Here is a 13,617-nt window from a genome sequence, read left to right as displayed (position 1 = left end):
CACTAAGGAATATCTGTCCCTGCAAGCCCACATCTGGGAGGCTGAGGCCACAGGACTGCCACAAGCCCCAGAGGAAGCCACAGAATAAGACTGTCTCAAACACAATCAACAACATGAAATGCGAGGCCTGCAAGGGCTTCATTCCCACAGAGAACAGATGCTCAGGAAAGCACCTATCCTCTCAGTAGCCTAGGGCTGGACTTGCACAAGGGCTTGGTGAAATTACAAAACATCCTGGGACTCATGAGCTGACTGAAACTTCTGTCACCCTTTCACATCCTGCACCAAAGGCAAAACACAAAGTTCACACACACAAAAAAAAGGATACACACAGAGCCAGGGCTCTTTGAGAGAGTGTTGGTCTCCACACCTGGTGAATGAGGCATAGGTGTCAATGAGCTGCAGCGTAGCTGGAAGGAGGTTCTTGGTGATCTCAGACGACTTATGAGGGTCAGTCTCTGCTGCCATCTTAGAAAAGTGCTCATCCAGAGAGACCTGGACCTTGGAGACGGCGGCATCCAGGGTGTAGATGGACTGCAGACCAGGGATCTCATGCAGCTGGAGGACGGCAGTGCAGTCAATGGAGCAGAAGGACGAGATCTTTAAAAACACCAAGGATATTCATTGATTAATTGTGCCGAAAGCTGGCAGAGCCCAGTTCTGTCATTAAATCAGAACAACAGCATACCTGTCGGGCAAAGTACTCCTCTACAATCTCAACATCGTACTTCACCGAACTACACTTGCTAGCGGCCAGTTCTATGAGAGAGCCCGCATGCTCGGGCTTCATGCCTTGCTTGATAAGGTGATCCTATGGATAGCAAGAGAGTGAGTTTGGGAAAAAAACAACCTGGAAAGTCCAAATTTTTCATTAATTTTAGAAGCCCCCAGAGGACAAAGCAAGTGGCCTGTGAAGCTCCCCCACAGCAGGCTGAACTCCCCTTTGACACCTTTATCCAGCTGACATAGGAACTGATCCGGAGGCGAGACGACCATCGCAGAGTGTGTAAGATGTCACATTCACTCATCTCAGGTGAGTTCATGGCCAGCTGGTTCATGTAAGTCTTTGAAGGTGGCAAAATTCCTAAGATCCTCCAGAGAATCAAGAAGTAATACTGCAGGGCGCAGGCCTCCTGAGGAGGTGAACAGAGCAGTGGAAGCAGGTGGCACGCTCAGATCTCCCTAACGTAACAAGTGTTCCAACGGCAGGCTTCCAGGCAGAACCTGTGTCTACTGTGAACTGAGAGGCCCACTGGAGCATCTTAACACACAAGCACTAAGTCACACAGGCAGATTCGCTGGGATACTTAGCTGTTCCTCTCTAGACACTTAGAAGCTGAAGGATGCTTGCAGACAGCTCTGGTGCCCCAGTACTTTACCATCTAACCAAGAAAGAGAGGGCAGGGACCTAGGCAGGACCACAATCGGCCAGCCCATTAACAAACAGCCTCAACTTTTAAGAACTGTTCTGAGAATTCGAGAAATCCACAAGCACTCACAAGGCTCATAAAAACTCAAGTGTGAGGCTTCTATCATGTGACACAACAATCAGGCGGCGACACTTGGGCAGCTATTAACTCTCAAAGTCACATTTCTCTCAATGTCAACTCAAAAAAAAAATTATAGCTGACAGAACCATGTGAACTACATAGAAATGCTATAGAACCAGTCGATTTTGCAAACCAACACTGAATACATAGCTCAGGCCCAGAGGAAACTTCAATAGAATGAGGGGTCACTACACATACACACCCAACCCCTCCCAGTGTCCACCATCTTACCAGGGCTGTCACATTCTTATTTTCCTTCCTCCTGGCTGTATCAAGCTGAGATCCAGCCGCAAGCAGGGTAGTCAGTGAGGAATAAAGTTCATCGTACTTGACAAGCTTGGAGAAAAGAACTTCACATGCCTAATACCAACAAAGAACAAAAGCAATACATGTGTGCTGATACACACCTCTGATCCCAGCACTTGGGCAGAGGCAGGGGGATCTCTTTGAGTTCCAGGCCAGTGGACTGCACAATGACCCCCATCTCAGAAAAGTTAAAAGAAAAAAAAAAAAAAAAAGACAATTCTTCTCTTCATATTGAAACATTTACTCCCCCTGGCCCTCCATGAAAACTTAGCCTCCTGACTATAAAAACGTCCCATCTCATCCTTGATTGGTCCCTTCTCGCAGCAGACTGGCAGTTGTGGGCTTTACACTTAAGCCTGCACATTAATACAAGCATACAGCGGCAGACTTTAGAATGACAGAGGACGGCAACCATTTTTACTAATTGATTTAAGTTTCTGATGTTTTCCTTTTAGACACTCAAAGGCTAACTAACACAGGCCAAATTTCCTCATAACAGAAAGATGTTACCCATCCCCAACTTAGCATCTGTGGGATGGCTGTCCCACATGTTCCTGCCCCACATGTGGAGAATGGAGGGCATCTGACCCACATGTAAAAATGGCTTTCAAATCTTGAGCAGGGCAGGGCATGGCAAACCTTATAACCCCATCTGCTCAGGAAGCTGAGGCAAGATGATTGCTTGACCTCCCTCAGGCATTTGAAGCTACCTTAATAGCATACAGAAGGATTCTAACTCTTGGGGGGAAAGGGAAGAGGAGAAGAAAAAAAAAAAAAAAGACAGAAAAAACAAAATTCCCAGTACCTCCGAATCCAGCCGGTTCAAATCCTCCTCGGAGGCCTCTGTGGACAGGACACAGTAGAACCTGGGTTGTGGGGCTGCATCTGGAAAAGGATGACCTTATGAAGCAAGCGTGAGGCACATGGAAGTCAATGTCTAAAACTTTCTAAACCAGCGGGTAATATACCACCCCTGGGCCAAAGTGTCTGCTAGAGTCACCAAGCCTCCACCACCAAAGACCAGCGCGTCATCACCCTCTTGCTGACAATCTTCCTTCTGACCTGATGAAAAATGTTTGGACCAATTTTCTTCTACTTCCTTGAAGCCATGATACAGAGGAGTGTTGGCTCGGCGGCTGCTGCTGTCTTGGGATCCACTTGCCCACCCAAAAGGGGGACTTAGCAGGTTGTGCTGCACCTTTGAAACACAGACATTTGAGGTGGGGATATACAGTCACCAATATGCTTTTCACACCAGGGATAATAACATATCTAGCAATATCAAAACTTGCAACATAAATGAGGATGAAATTTTGAAGATTTTTCTGTAATTTCCTTTGGGAAGCACTTTTGATAGTGAAGAAGGGGATGATGCTCCATGAGCTAGATTAAGACCTGCTGAGCACAGCACCTCAACCACCCTCCTGAGTGTAGTCACAGAAGACTGCAACGACAGCATTCACTGCAGGATGCTGCCTCAGACACTAATACTGAGGCAGGGGGCAAGGCTGAGGACACTGTTGCTACTGGAAATGCAGGGTGAATGAGAAAGAACAGGAACCCAGCCACCGTCCGGCAGCCACCGAGTAGACCCTAGTTAGTTAGCACTCCAAACCAAACAAAAAGGCCAATTCCAAAAGCGTGGGTAGCCCTACCCATAAAGCCTTCACAACCACAGATAAAACTTTATTGTCTACAAAGAACGAAGCTCTTGGCAGGAGAACAAGGAGAGAGTGTGGGTCTTCACCTGCTCAAACAGATACACAGGGGCTTTGGAGTACTGATGAAGTAGGTAGTCAAAGATCAAGAGGAGGCGGGCCAGGATCAGCGGTGCAGAGCGCATCTGCACCTCCATGTTAACACTCAGCTCCTGGATGCTCTGTACAAGCATGCTCAAAATGGCTCTGCGGCCCTTCTCAGAGAAGCTGTGGAAGATGAGCAGCAGCAGCTGCAGGTGCTCAACATTCAGGTCTTCTGTCTCACTGGGCACCACCCCCTGCAGTGCGTTCTGCTTCATCGTAGTCAAAAACCTGGAGCAGAGAAAGGGGAGCATATCTGGTGGAGAGACCCCAGAAAAGCCCCAAGACCTCAACACCTAGTGCTGCAAGGAGAACAAGAAAAAGAACAAAACTGGTGCAGAGAGGCCAAGTCAGATGTGGGCCAGCAAGACGGCTCAGGAGGGGAAGACGCTCGCCACCAAGCCGACCACCCCTTGTCCCAACCCTGGGTCTCACACCATAAGAAAGAACCAACTGACCTCTACAAGAATGGTGTGACACAAGTGATTGGCGACACACACACACACACACACACGCACACACGCGCACACACGCGCACACACACACACACACGCGCACACACGCACACGCACACACACACACACACACACACACACACACACACACGCGCGCGCGCGCACACGCACGCGTACACACGGGCACGGAGCTCTAAGCCCGTGGGACCCAGGAGGAAAGGGAAAGGAAAGAGAGATGCTGTAATATTCAAGAACTTGTCAGAGAGCTTTATACAAAAAGGAGTGAGCACAGCCAACTGTGTGCACGTCCTTTGGCTTTTAGAAAAGCGATTTGTGCTTTAATAAGGAGCCCTTCCTCCATTCCTAGCTCCCAGAGCCTTCTTGAACGACTGTGCCATGAAGAACAGTGGCCCTCTGGCATTCAGAGGGCTATGATCTTGAAAATCCAACATTACAGCTATTTGATCCTGGGCTGAGGGATAGAAGAGCAAAGCCTTTTAGGAAAACAAACTGCTTTGAAGCCTAACCATGTAAACAAAAAAGCCACCAAAAAAAAAAAAAAAGTCCATCTAAGAGGGATTTAGGTGATTAAGCTTAGCTTCCCCCAAGGAAACAAGTTCTTTAAAATTTATCCAAAAATGGCAGCAAGCCGCTACACACAGGCTTGTGTAGGAAGCACACCAAGGGCAGCTCAGCCTCCCTGTTTCAGGAAACTGGTCATCTTTGGAATCTGGGCTTTGAATGACAATGATCACTACATCCCCACAGATCACTAACCCTGGCTACAGAAGCATCTCTTCCCAGACCAGGCTGCTTACCATTTAACAGCACTTCTACCAAACTCCCCAGCACCTCTCCATCCCCCTAAACATATGGCCAGACTGCCAACCAACCTGAAAACGGTACTCAATCACCACAGACCTCGTGTTAGGACCTTACCTGTCCCACACTTTCAGGCATTCAGGGACATCAGGGTCACCTTGTGCTCCAGCTTTATGCTGCCAGATAAGCAGGAGGCGGGAAAGCACAGAGAGACCTTGGGGGTGAATGTACAGGGGCCAAGGGCCTTCGGAGAAAGGAGCAACTCCCAGCTGCTGGAGCAGTGTATTCTGAAACAAAGGACACAGCGAACCATTAGAAAAGAGACACAGAACAAGTCAAAGGGGTACATACCTCACCTATGCTCCTTTTGAACGATGAATAAAGAACTTGGCAGTATGTGTCTAGAAGAGACCTGGAGGAAAATCCTGTTGTTCAACAAATTAGAAAAATCAGATGAACCCTAATCACCCCTGCAGCTGAATGAGAGCCTACACTAGGCGCTGGAAATGGAAAAGAGCTTGGAGACAATGGGGTCAGATAGCTTTCCAAAAGGAAAGCTGTAAAGTGAATAGCAGCTACCTCCAGAAGGAAATTCAACGATGTCACAGCAGCAAGAGGATTGGGCGTTTTTGTTTTGTTTTGACAGCTCTGGACTCAATGGGATTAAAGGCACTCACCAGCAAACCTGGCCTGTGACTTTATTCACAGCTAGTTACTCAGACAGGCACCATCCTCAGTGGGGTGCTGGTTTGTGTATCTGACTAGCAGTAAAGCAAGGATATGGCCTGTGAGAGCCAGCGTCTTTGTAAGCAGGGCTGTCCTTGCTCCCAGCTGAGTATTGCTCCTGGCCAACTAAGTGCAAACACACAGTGAGCAGGTGCCATTGAACACCACACAAGTGTACGGCCATACCACTCCAAATGTGCCTGATCTTGTACCAACACCACCCAAATGCCTGAGTTCCCATACGGCTTTGAAAGACACAAATCATGCTAGAAGAAATTTCTAAGTCTGACAAACTAAATGCAACTCCTTGGAATTCAGCATGCACCATTCCACCTACACGGATCTTTAAGCACCAAGCAGTTACCCCACAACAAGCACGGCATCCAGAGCCATGCATATACTCTCCCAGTGAGCACTCCAGGCAGTCAAAGGGTGGATGCTCCGTGTTCCACATCACTAATGAAGACCGCAGAAGACCATATGCAGGATGGAATGGGGAAGGCAGGTTTATTCCAACAGCATTGATTGCCAAGGGGCAATTCTGAAGGGAACACTGCCTGGACGACCTTGCTCGACCTTAGCAGACTGCCTGATCCACACACTAGGAAATCAGCAGAGGGGCTGCACCAAGTGCAGCTTTTCCATAGCCCTCCAGTGGGAAAGCCCACGTGCTAAGGTAATCAAAAGTCACCAGGAAGGCTTTCATTTATTCCCTAAGTAACAATAGGTTATGAGTCTCAGTAAGAACACAAGTCCTTTAACGTCCTGATAGCTGAAGACCAAGTTCAAGACACAGCTCTCTACTTTTAAATCGGCACCTGGACAAAAATGCTTCATATTTTACTCCAAAAAAGCAAAGCCCACGTAGAGGGATTCGGTGGCAAACAGGTAAGGCCAGGCACCCTTCACTTCCTACAGTCACAGCAGAGGTGTTTACAGAACTTACAGCCCCAAACAGAGGGAATGAATGACAAGAGGCCTAGGAATTCCCTTTGCCCTGTGGTCAGCAGTGGGCGAGAGCCTGCAGTCCCCTCTCAACTGCTGAGGACAGCATCACTCGCTACCAGAGGCCTAGGGACTCCAGCTCGCCCGAGAACTGCATTCCATCTCTATTCTCTGGACAAGTTCAGGCAGGACAAGACAGTATGAACTCTGAAGCTTCCCTCAATAAACTTCAATCTGGGGAAGGGGCTGAGCACTGCGGCAGGAGCAGCTTCAGATAGTCTGGGAGGCCTCTGCAGGCCACACACTAAACAGTGCTCTCATTACTCAACTGACACTTCCTTCCAGCCAAAACAAAATGTTTCACTTAATAGTAGGCAAGTATTAATAAACTTCACAACTATCTTTTTAAACAAGGAAAAAAACTGTAAGAAATATCTCAAAAAGTTTAGGATTCTGAACTTTTTCCAATACCTTCCTAGATTTTATCCCTTTTGGAGAAACTGACAAGCCCCTAAAATACAGTGCATCTGTAATCTGCAGAAATAATTGTTTTATGTGGATTGTTAAAATTAAGAACCTCACAATGTTGCTGAGGATAGCCTTGAATTTGCAACTCTCCTGCTCAGCCTTCTAAGCATTAGGCGCTGAAATAATTAACAGTTAACAGATGAACTTTCAAGATAGTCTCAGGTCAAACTACTGGAGACCCAGCTGATGAAATGGCACCCAAAGGAGGATCCAAAGGAAATCATCCTTTAGTCTGTGGTGCTAGGATCAGGACCAGGATGGTACGACTAGGCAAATGCTATGCCACTGAGCTGCCCTCTATCCCTGAATATGAATTTTTAACATCTCCTCAGGAATCTTTGTGTACACTAAATAAAGATTAGGAAAGACTAACTTTGCTCATTACAAAAAGCTATCAGTTGGGTGCAATGACACATACCTGTAGTCCTAGGCTAATGCAGGAGGATTGCCCAGAGTCTGAGAACAGGCTAGGCTGTGCCAAGTCCCAAGTCAATCATAACTACAGAGAAGTCTAGTCTTATAAAAACAAACCAAGTTATCAAAACATGAATGCTACCAAATATGAGAAAAGGATGTGAATCCCCACGACCCGACACCTTCCTGGCTGGAGTGAAAACAGCAGTGTAGTCTGATGGGCTGTGCTCACCCCGTAAGACCTGGCGATTCTAGGAACCAGTCTCCTCCACACAGAACAGCTAACACGAATAAGAACGACCACAGCAATATCTGGAATGCACTGAGCCTGGCCACAACTCAAATGTACCTCGGTGGAACAGAGATGAATCAAGCGGCATAGTGCAAGCACAGTGGGTGTCAGAGAGCAGCTAAGTAAAGGTCCCAGAGCTGCCTGCTACAGACCTAGCCAGACACTGCAGGATTAATACTAAACGAAAAGTCAAGCACACAAGCACAGAACGCCACTCACTGTACGCTAAAGCTGTGCTTAATTTGGAGATTATAGATACATGTGAAACTAAAAAAAATGAGGATTTAGGGTTGAGACACCACCTTCTTTGGTGGGGAGAATTGTGCAGTTGCATGCTCACATTCAAGGTCCTGGACTCAGTTTGGATGATAAGTTTGTAAAGAAGAACGTATCTCTTGTGATCTAAATGCTCCTTGAAAGTGTCTTTTACTTTGTACTTCCCCAAAAGACGGGTGAACATTTATCAACCATATGTTGTAAATAAATAGCTTTTGGTGAGTACCACCTACTGGTCAGTTACTATGAGAAGCACTGGGAGTTTATCTGTTTTCTTCCTTTAATCTTCATGACTTGGGGGAAAGAACATCTTTTTCTTCCATAGATCCTAACCTCTACACGGGGCAACACAGAACACCCAGGCACAGCTCTGCCCAGCAGAGAGCCAGGACAAAGCATCGTTCTGTGATGAGAGCCACCACGTTCCGGAGAAAGCATGAAGTGCTCCCTCCTGGGCAGCAACAGTACACACCAACCTGCAGGTTCGGGGACTGTAGGTCAGAAGTCACCAGCGAGTGGTTGAAGTGATAGAGAGCAGCAGCAAAGTCCTCATCTGATGACCCTTCGGACAGAGGGAGACAGTTACTCGGGAACTTGGAACCCTAAGTGGCCTGCAGCAGCACCCAGCCTTTCCACTGACCCTTGAGTCCATCTTTGTCCACCTCCTTAATGATGCTGGCCAGAGTGGCCATGTGGTGCTCTGAAAGAGAGACGCTTAGATAGTTCCGGATGAAATTGTTCCGAGAGTTCAGCATGGATGATGTGATAAAGTTCAGGATGTTGGAAGCCAGACCTAAGAACTAAAAGGAACAGAAACAACTCAAGAGCAGTGTCGTGAGGTATAAAGCTTCTGCCAACCCTAAATTCAACTACAATTACACAAGTCCATACGTCTGTCTCTATGCCAAAGTGAAGGCTCTCACTTAAATCTTCTAGTGGGAATGTCCGTGAAGAAACTCAGCTGCACAGAAGGGCAGACCCACTCCACACAGTCAACCTCAGAAAACACTATGTAAGGAGGACCTCTGAGCTGATCCCATCCCTGACCCTCAAGACAGTACTAGTAACATACTGAAGTCTGACCCTGCATCAATGATTACTACACATTGATTAGTATACAATGATTACTATACATACACATATTCTTACTCCTCTATTATTAAATTAGTTTGTCATTATTGTAAAAACTAATTATTGAATGATGATATAAGTAAGGGCTAGAGAGATGGATCAGTGGTTAAGAACACTGGTTGCTCTTCCAGAGGTCCTAAGTTCAATTCTCAGCAACCACATGGTGGCTCACAACCATCTGTAATGGGATCCAATGCCCTCTTCTGGTGTGTCTGAAAAGAGCTACCATGTACTCATATACATAAATTAAATATTAAAAAAAAATAGAAAAAATACATATAAATATTTTATGCTCATAACCTTGACATGAAGCTATATAAGGATATATTAAAAAATTGAACATAACTCATTACTCTGATAAACTATCAGAATAGGGGCTGAAATACAGAAGAAAATCAATAAATATTGGTTGAATCAATAAGTAAACATTTATGATGCACTGAACCTATGCTAGAGGCTTTGAAAACACTCTTTCACAATGCCCTTCAGGGCAAGTAGAGTCACTCCCCAACAAGGAAACATTCAGACTCGGCCCCAGGATCAGTAAGGTTCAAATCAACTTCTATTTATTTATTCCTAGAGACTGTGTTAGTAACTGTCAGTACTGAAGCACACTCTTTAATGACATGATTACTACTTGAAGTCCCACAGAGACAGATCTAAGTACTGCGGGTATCCAACTTATAAATGCTTTAGCTCAGACAACATCTGCTTCTCGGCTCAACCACCCACTCTACTCAAGTCCTGCCTCCCTCCCTCCTCCCTCCCACGGACCTCAGAAACCACTCTCACCAACTCAGGGTCTTTGCGACTGGCCAAGATGTTGCCCTTCTCACCAGATGCCTGTTTATTGGGGCTTTTAACCCGAGGAGAGCTCTCCAGGGGAGGCGGTGGTGGTGGAGGTGGAGGCGCAGCTTTTTCTTTACTGGGAGAGATGGTCTCCTCAAACCATTGCCCCAAAATAGGCTCACTGTCATCATCTGAAGAGAAAGAGCATGTCACAAAAATGCAATTTTTATGTGTGTGAACCTGTTTTCAATAGTTGCTGGAGTCAAAGATCACAGGACATCCTGATGCTAAGGACAGGAACTGACCCTGTCAATCTGTCAAGATCTAAATGGATACATGAGTTCTTCCACCTTATGATACATGGGTTACAGTGCAGTAAAACTAATTTCTTAAGAGGTCCACCAACAGAAGAAGACCCATGTCCTCTTATCTCCCTGCCTGGAAAGGGGCCAAACAAGTCTTATCACCCAAGATGGTAAGAATCGTTCGTACCCCTTGGGGTTTCACACTGTTCCACAAATTTCAGCATGGAAATAAAAAGGTCAAACGAAAAAAACCCAGAGACTACCCTCTACACATCTTCAGCTCCTCCCTATGTGCTCCTCAGCTACAAGCCCATGGTTAAACCAAATCCCTGCCACGTGGCCTTTTGACCTGTGCAGGGAGGACAGAGGTCCCAGCATAGGCAACAAAGGAACAAACATGAACATTTTGGTTCTGGCAGAAAAGAAATGAAAAACTACATGGGATTGACAGAAAGCAGTCATTAGCATTTCACCTTCAACACTCAACTTACTCTCTAGCCCAGGCTGGCCTCCAATTCAGTAAAGTTCATCAATAATGACCTTGAGCATCTGCCTCTCTTTCTGCCTCCATAGTGCTGGGACTACAGGAGTGTGTTACCACACCTGGTTTATGGGGTGGAGGGGATCTAGCCTAGGCTTCATGCAGTCTAGGCAAGCACTTTCCCACTGCTCTCTGACCCCCTCAAGCTGCTCTTAAACAGCACACCATTTTGAGAACACATAAAAGCGAGGGCAGAGAAGCACAAGGAACAGAGGGCTATCTCTGGCTACCTTGGCTGCTGTCCTCCTCTGTGCTACTGAAGTCATCCTCATAGTATGTGTTGGAGTCGGTGGAGGCACTGGCATCACTGCTCATGGAGCCCTTCCTCTGCCGCTGCAGGACACACGCCTAGGGAAACACAAGCGGCAGAGCAATGAGCCCAGACAGAGCCGGGAGCTGGAGTGTCCACCATGCTTCTGCTTCAGATGTGTCACAATGGACTACCAGGGTCAGCGGACAGCTAAAACTGGTAATCAATGACCACTTCCAAAGCACCACAAACTACTCTGTCAAGATCGGTACAGTGACATCATGTGCCTATAATCCAAAGAGGCTAAAGCAGGAGGACCAGCTGCATGCAGGAATGCTAGCCCAGCTTAGGCAATGGAGACCTTAAGAAAGGGAGACAGAAAGAGAAGAGGAGGAGTCTAGGGAGATTCCATTTCAAAACCACCACAGTCTGCGTTCTTAAACATCATGGCCTATGTCTGCTTTACTCCAATTCATGAATGGCTTGACTCCCACCCACCTTTCTGTATGAAGTTGAAAGTAAAGTCAAGAGCAGGTTTGTCAGCGGGACAGAGTCAATCAGCCGCTGAATTCTTTGTGTGGAGGTGCTCTGGGCCATAATACTCAGGACTGCAGGGGGGCCATCTGTCTCCCAGCCCTGAGGATAACAAAATAAAAGCATATCAGCCATCCTACTCTGACAAGAAACAACCTTAATGAAGCTCTAGTTAGCATCCCAAATCAGTCGCCCCACCCACCAACCGAAGGACTCCAGAGCCTCCGCACCTTGTGGAGTGCCTCCACCTGCAGGTCTTGAAAGAGAGACGCCAGCAGCTTGATGGCATGGTTTGCCAGTATCACCGAGAGTACCCCAAATCCCTGATGCCTATACAAATAACAGAAGCACAGACTTAAAAAACATTAGCAAGGAATCACAACCTCAGGAATGGCCATTATCCTGCCAATCTGGCATCCTAGACCCCTTTACAGATCTGCCAACTCCCCTCTGATACTCCTACTCCTCCTACTACTCCTCCTCCTCCTCCTACTCCTACTACACACACATACGCACCACCCTAGCACTACAGCTTACTAACCCCAAAGCCTATGTATGAACTTTCATAGGATCAACAGGCTTCATAGCAAGAACTCCTTCCAAATGAAACTATTTCATACTATTTCATATCACTTCAAAACTGTTGATCAAAAAATGATGATTAAACTTTAAAAGAAGTATTTTTTTGAGGGTTGGCAAGATGGCTTTAGAAGGTGAAGGTGCTTGCTGCCATGCCAAGCCTAATAAAAATCTTGAGTTCTATCCCCAGGAACCAAGCTGTATTCTGACCTCCACGATGTACCACTGCACATGCACACACCACTCCTAAACACACACACACACACACACACACACACACACACACTCTCACACACACTCTCTCTCTCACACACACACACTCTCTCTCTCTCTCAAACACACACACACTCTCTCTCTCTCTCTCTCTCTCTCTCTCTCTCTCTCTCTCTCACTCACACCAGGAAATAAGCATAAAGGTAAAAGATGCCTGGATGTTGTTCCTCAGGAAAGTTTCTACCTCTCCAGTGCTAGATTTACACTCGTACCTGGGTTCTCAAAACCGGGCGTAGGGCCACACGAGCGCACAACACACCTAGCTGAGCTAGTTTTCTGGCTCCCCATGGAACAGGTCTGATGGCAGTCCCACTGATGCTAAATACTTCTACCTCCACTTCATCCTGAACTATCCCTATCCAAACACAACACGGCTCCTAGCAGCCTCTTGCTCTGGCCTCTTTTCTTCACAATAATTATGACAACCCATAATAGACTTGCTGGCTGCTACTTCTTCCCTTAGCAAATAAAAGCCAAAATGGGGGTGATGGCAGATTCCTGAAAAACCTGGTACTTGGGAGGTAGGCAGAAGGACCAGGAGCTGAAGGCCATCAGCTACATAGCAAATGCAAGGCTAGCTAGACAATTAGAAACCATATCTCAACAAAACAGGACAAAACAAAACAAGGAGAGGAAGAGGGGCAGAACTGAAAGGTGGCTTAGCAATTAAGATACAGGGCATCTGAAGCCCTCTTCTGGCCTCCAGGAATGCATATGGTATGCATACACACACACACACACACACACACACACACACACACACACACACGCACGCACGCATACACGAAACACCCATATAAATAAAGAGAGACAGCTCAGCAGTTAAAAACACTTGTTGCTTTTGCAGAAGATCGAGCTTTGGTCCCCAACCATCCCTAAGTCCAACTCCAGGGGATCTGATGCACTCTGCTGACTTCCGTGGTTACTAGGCATGCGCATGGTACACATCTATGTATGCAGGCAAAACACTCACACATAAGATAAATATTTTTTTGTTTTGTTTTGTTTCAAGACAGGGTTTCTCTGTGTAGCCCTGGCTGTCCTGGAACTCACTTTGTAGACCAGGCTGACCTTAAACTCAGAAATCCAGCTGCTTCTGCCT

General features: G+C 46.7%; 1 protein-coding gene across 1 annotated transcript in view; it reads right to left on the bottom strand.

Moving 5' to 3' along the window:
* Ubr4 (ubiquitin protein ligase E3 component n-recognin 4) overlaps positions 1-13,617 on the bottom strand; it is a 111,489-nt gene that overhangs the window by 80,963 nt on the left and 16,909 nt on the right. Inside the window, exons 12-25 of the mRNA XM_021201220.2 lie at positions 11,894-11,993; positions 11,628-11,765; positions 11,110-11,227; positions 10,037-10,224; positions 8,754-8,913; positions 8,590-8,675; positions 5,050-5,219; positions 3,604-3,886; positions 2,919-3,054; positions 2,662-2,741; positions 1,782-1,910; positions 951-1,133; positions 689-811; positions 371-600 (exon numbers count right to left, since the gene is read on the bottom strand). Coding sequence (XP_021056879.1) covers positions 371-600; positions 689-811; positions 951-1,133; positions 1,782-1,910; positions 2,662-2,741; positions 2,919-3,054; positions 3,604-3,886; positions 5,050-5,219; positions 8,590-8,675; positions 8,754-8,913; positions 10,037-10,224; positions 11,110-11,227; positions 11,628-11,765; positions 11,894-11,993 — 2,124 coding nt within the window. The remainder of the gene's footprint in view (positions 1-370; positions 601-688; positions 812-950; positions 1,134-1,781; positions 1,911-2,661; positions 2,742-2,918; positions 3,055-3,603; positions 3,887-5,049; positions 5,220-8,589; positions 8,676-8,753; positions 8,914-10,036; positions 10,225-11,109; positions 11,228-11,627; positions 11,766-11,893; positions 11,994-13,617) is intronic.

The sequence above is a fragment of the Mus pahari genome, chromosome 6 (genome assembly GCF_900095145.1).
Source record: "Mus pahari chromosome 6, PAHARI_EIJ_v1.1, whole genome shotgun sequence".
Lineage (NCBI taxonomy): Eukaryota > Metazoa > Chordata > Mammalia > Rodentia > Muridae > Mus > Mus pahari.
This window is presented reverse-complemented; position numbering and strand designations above follow the sequence as displayed.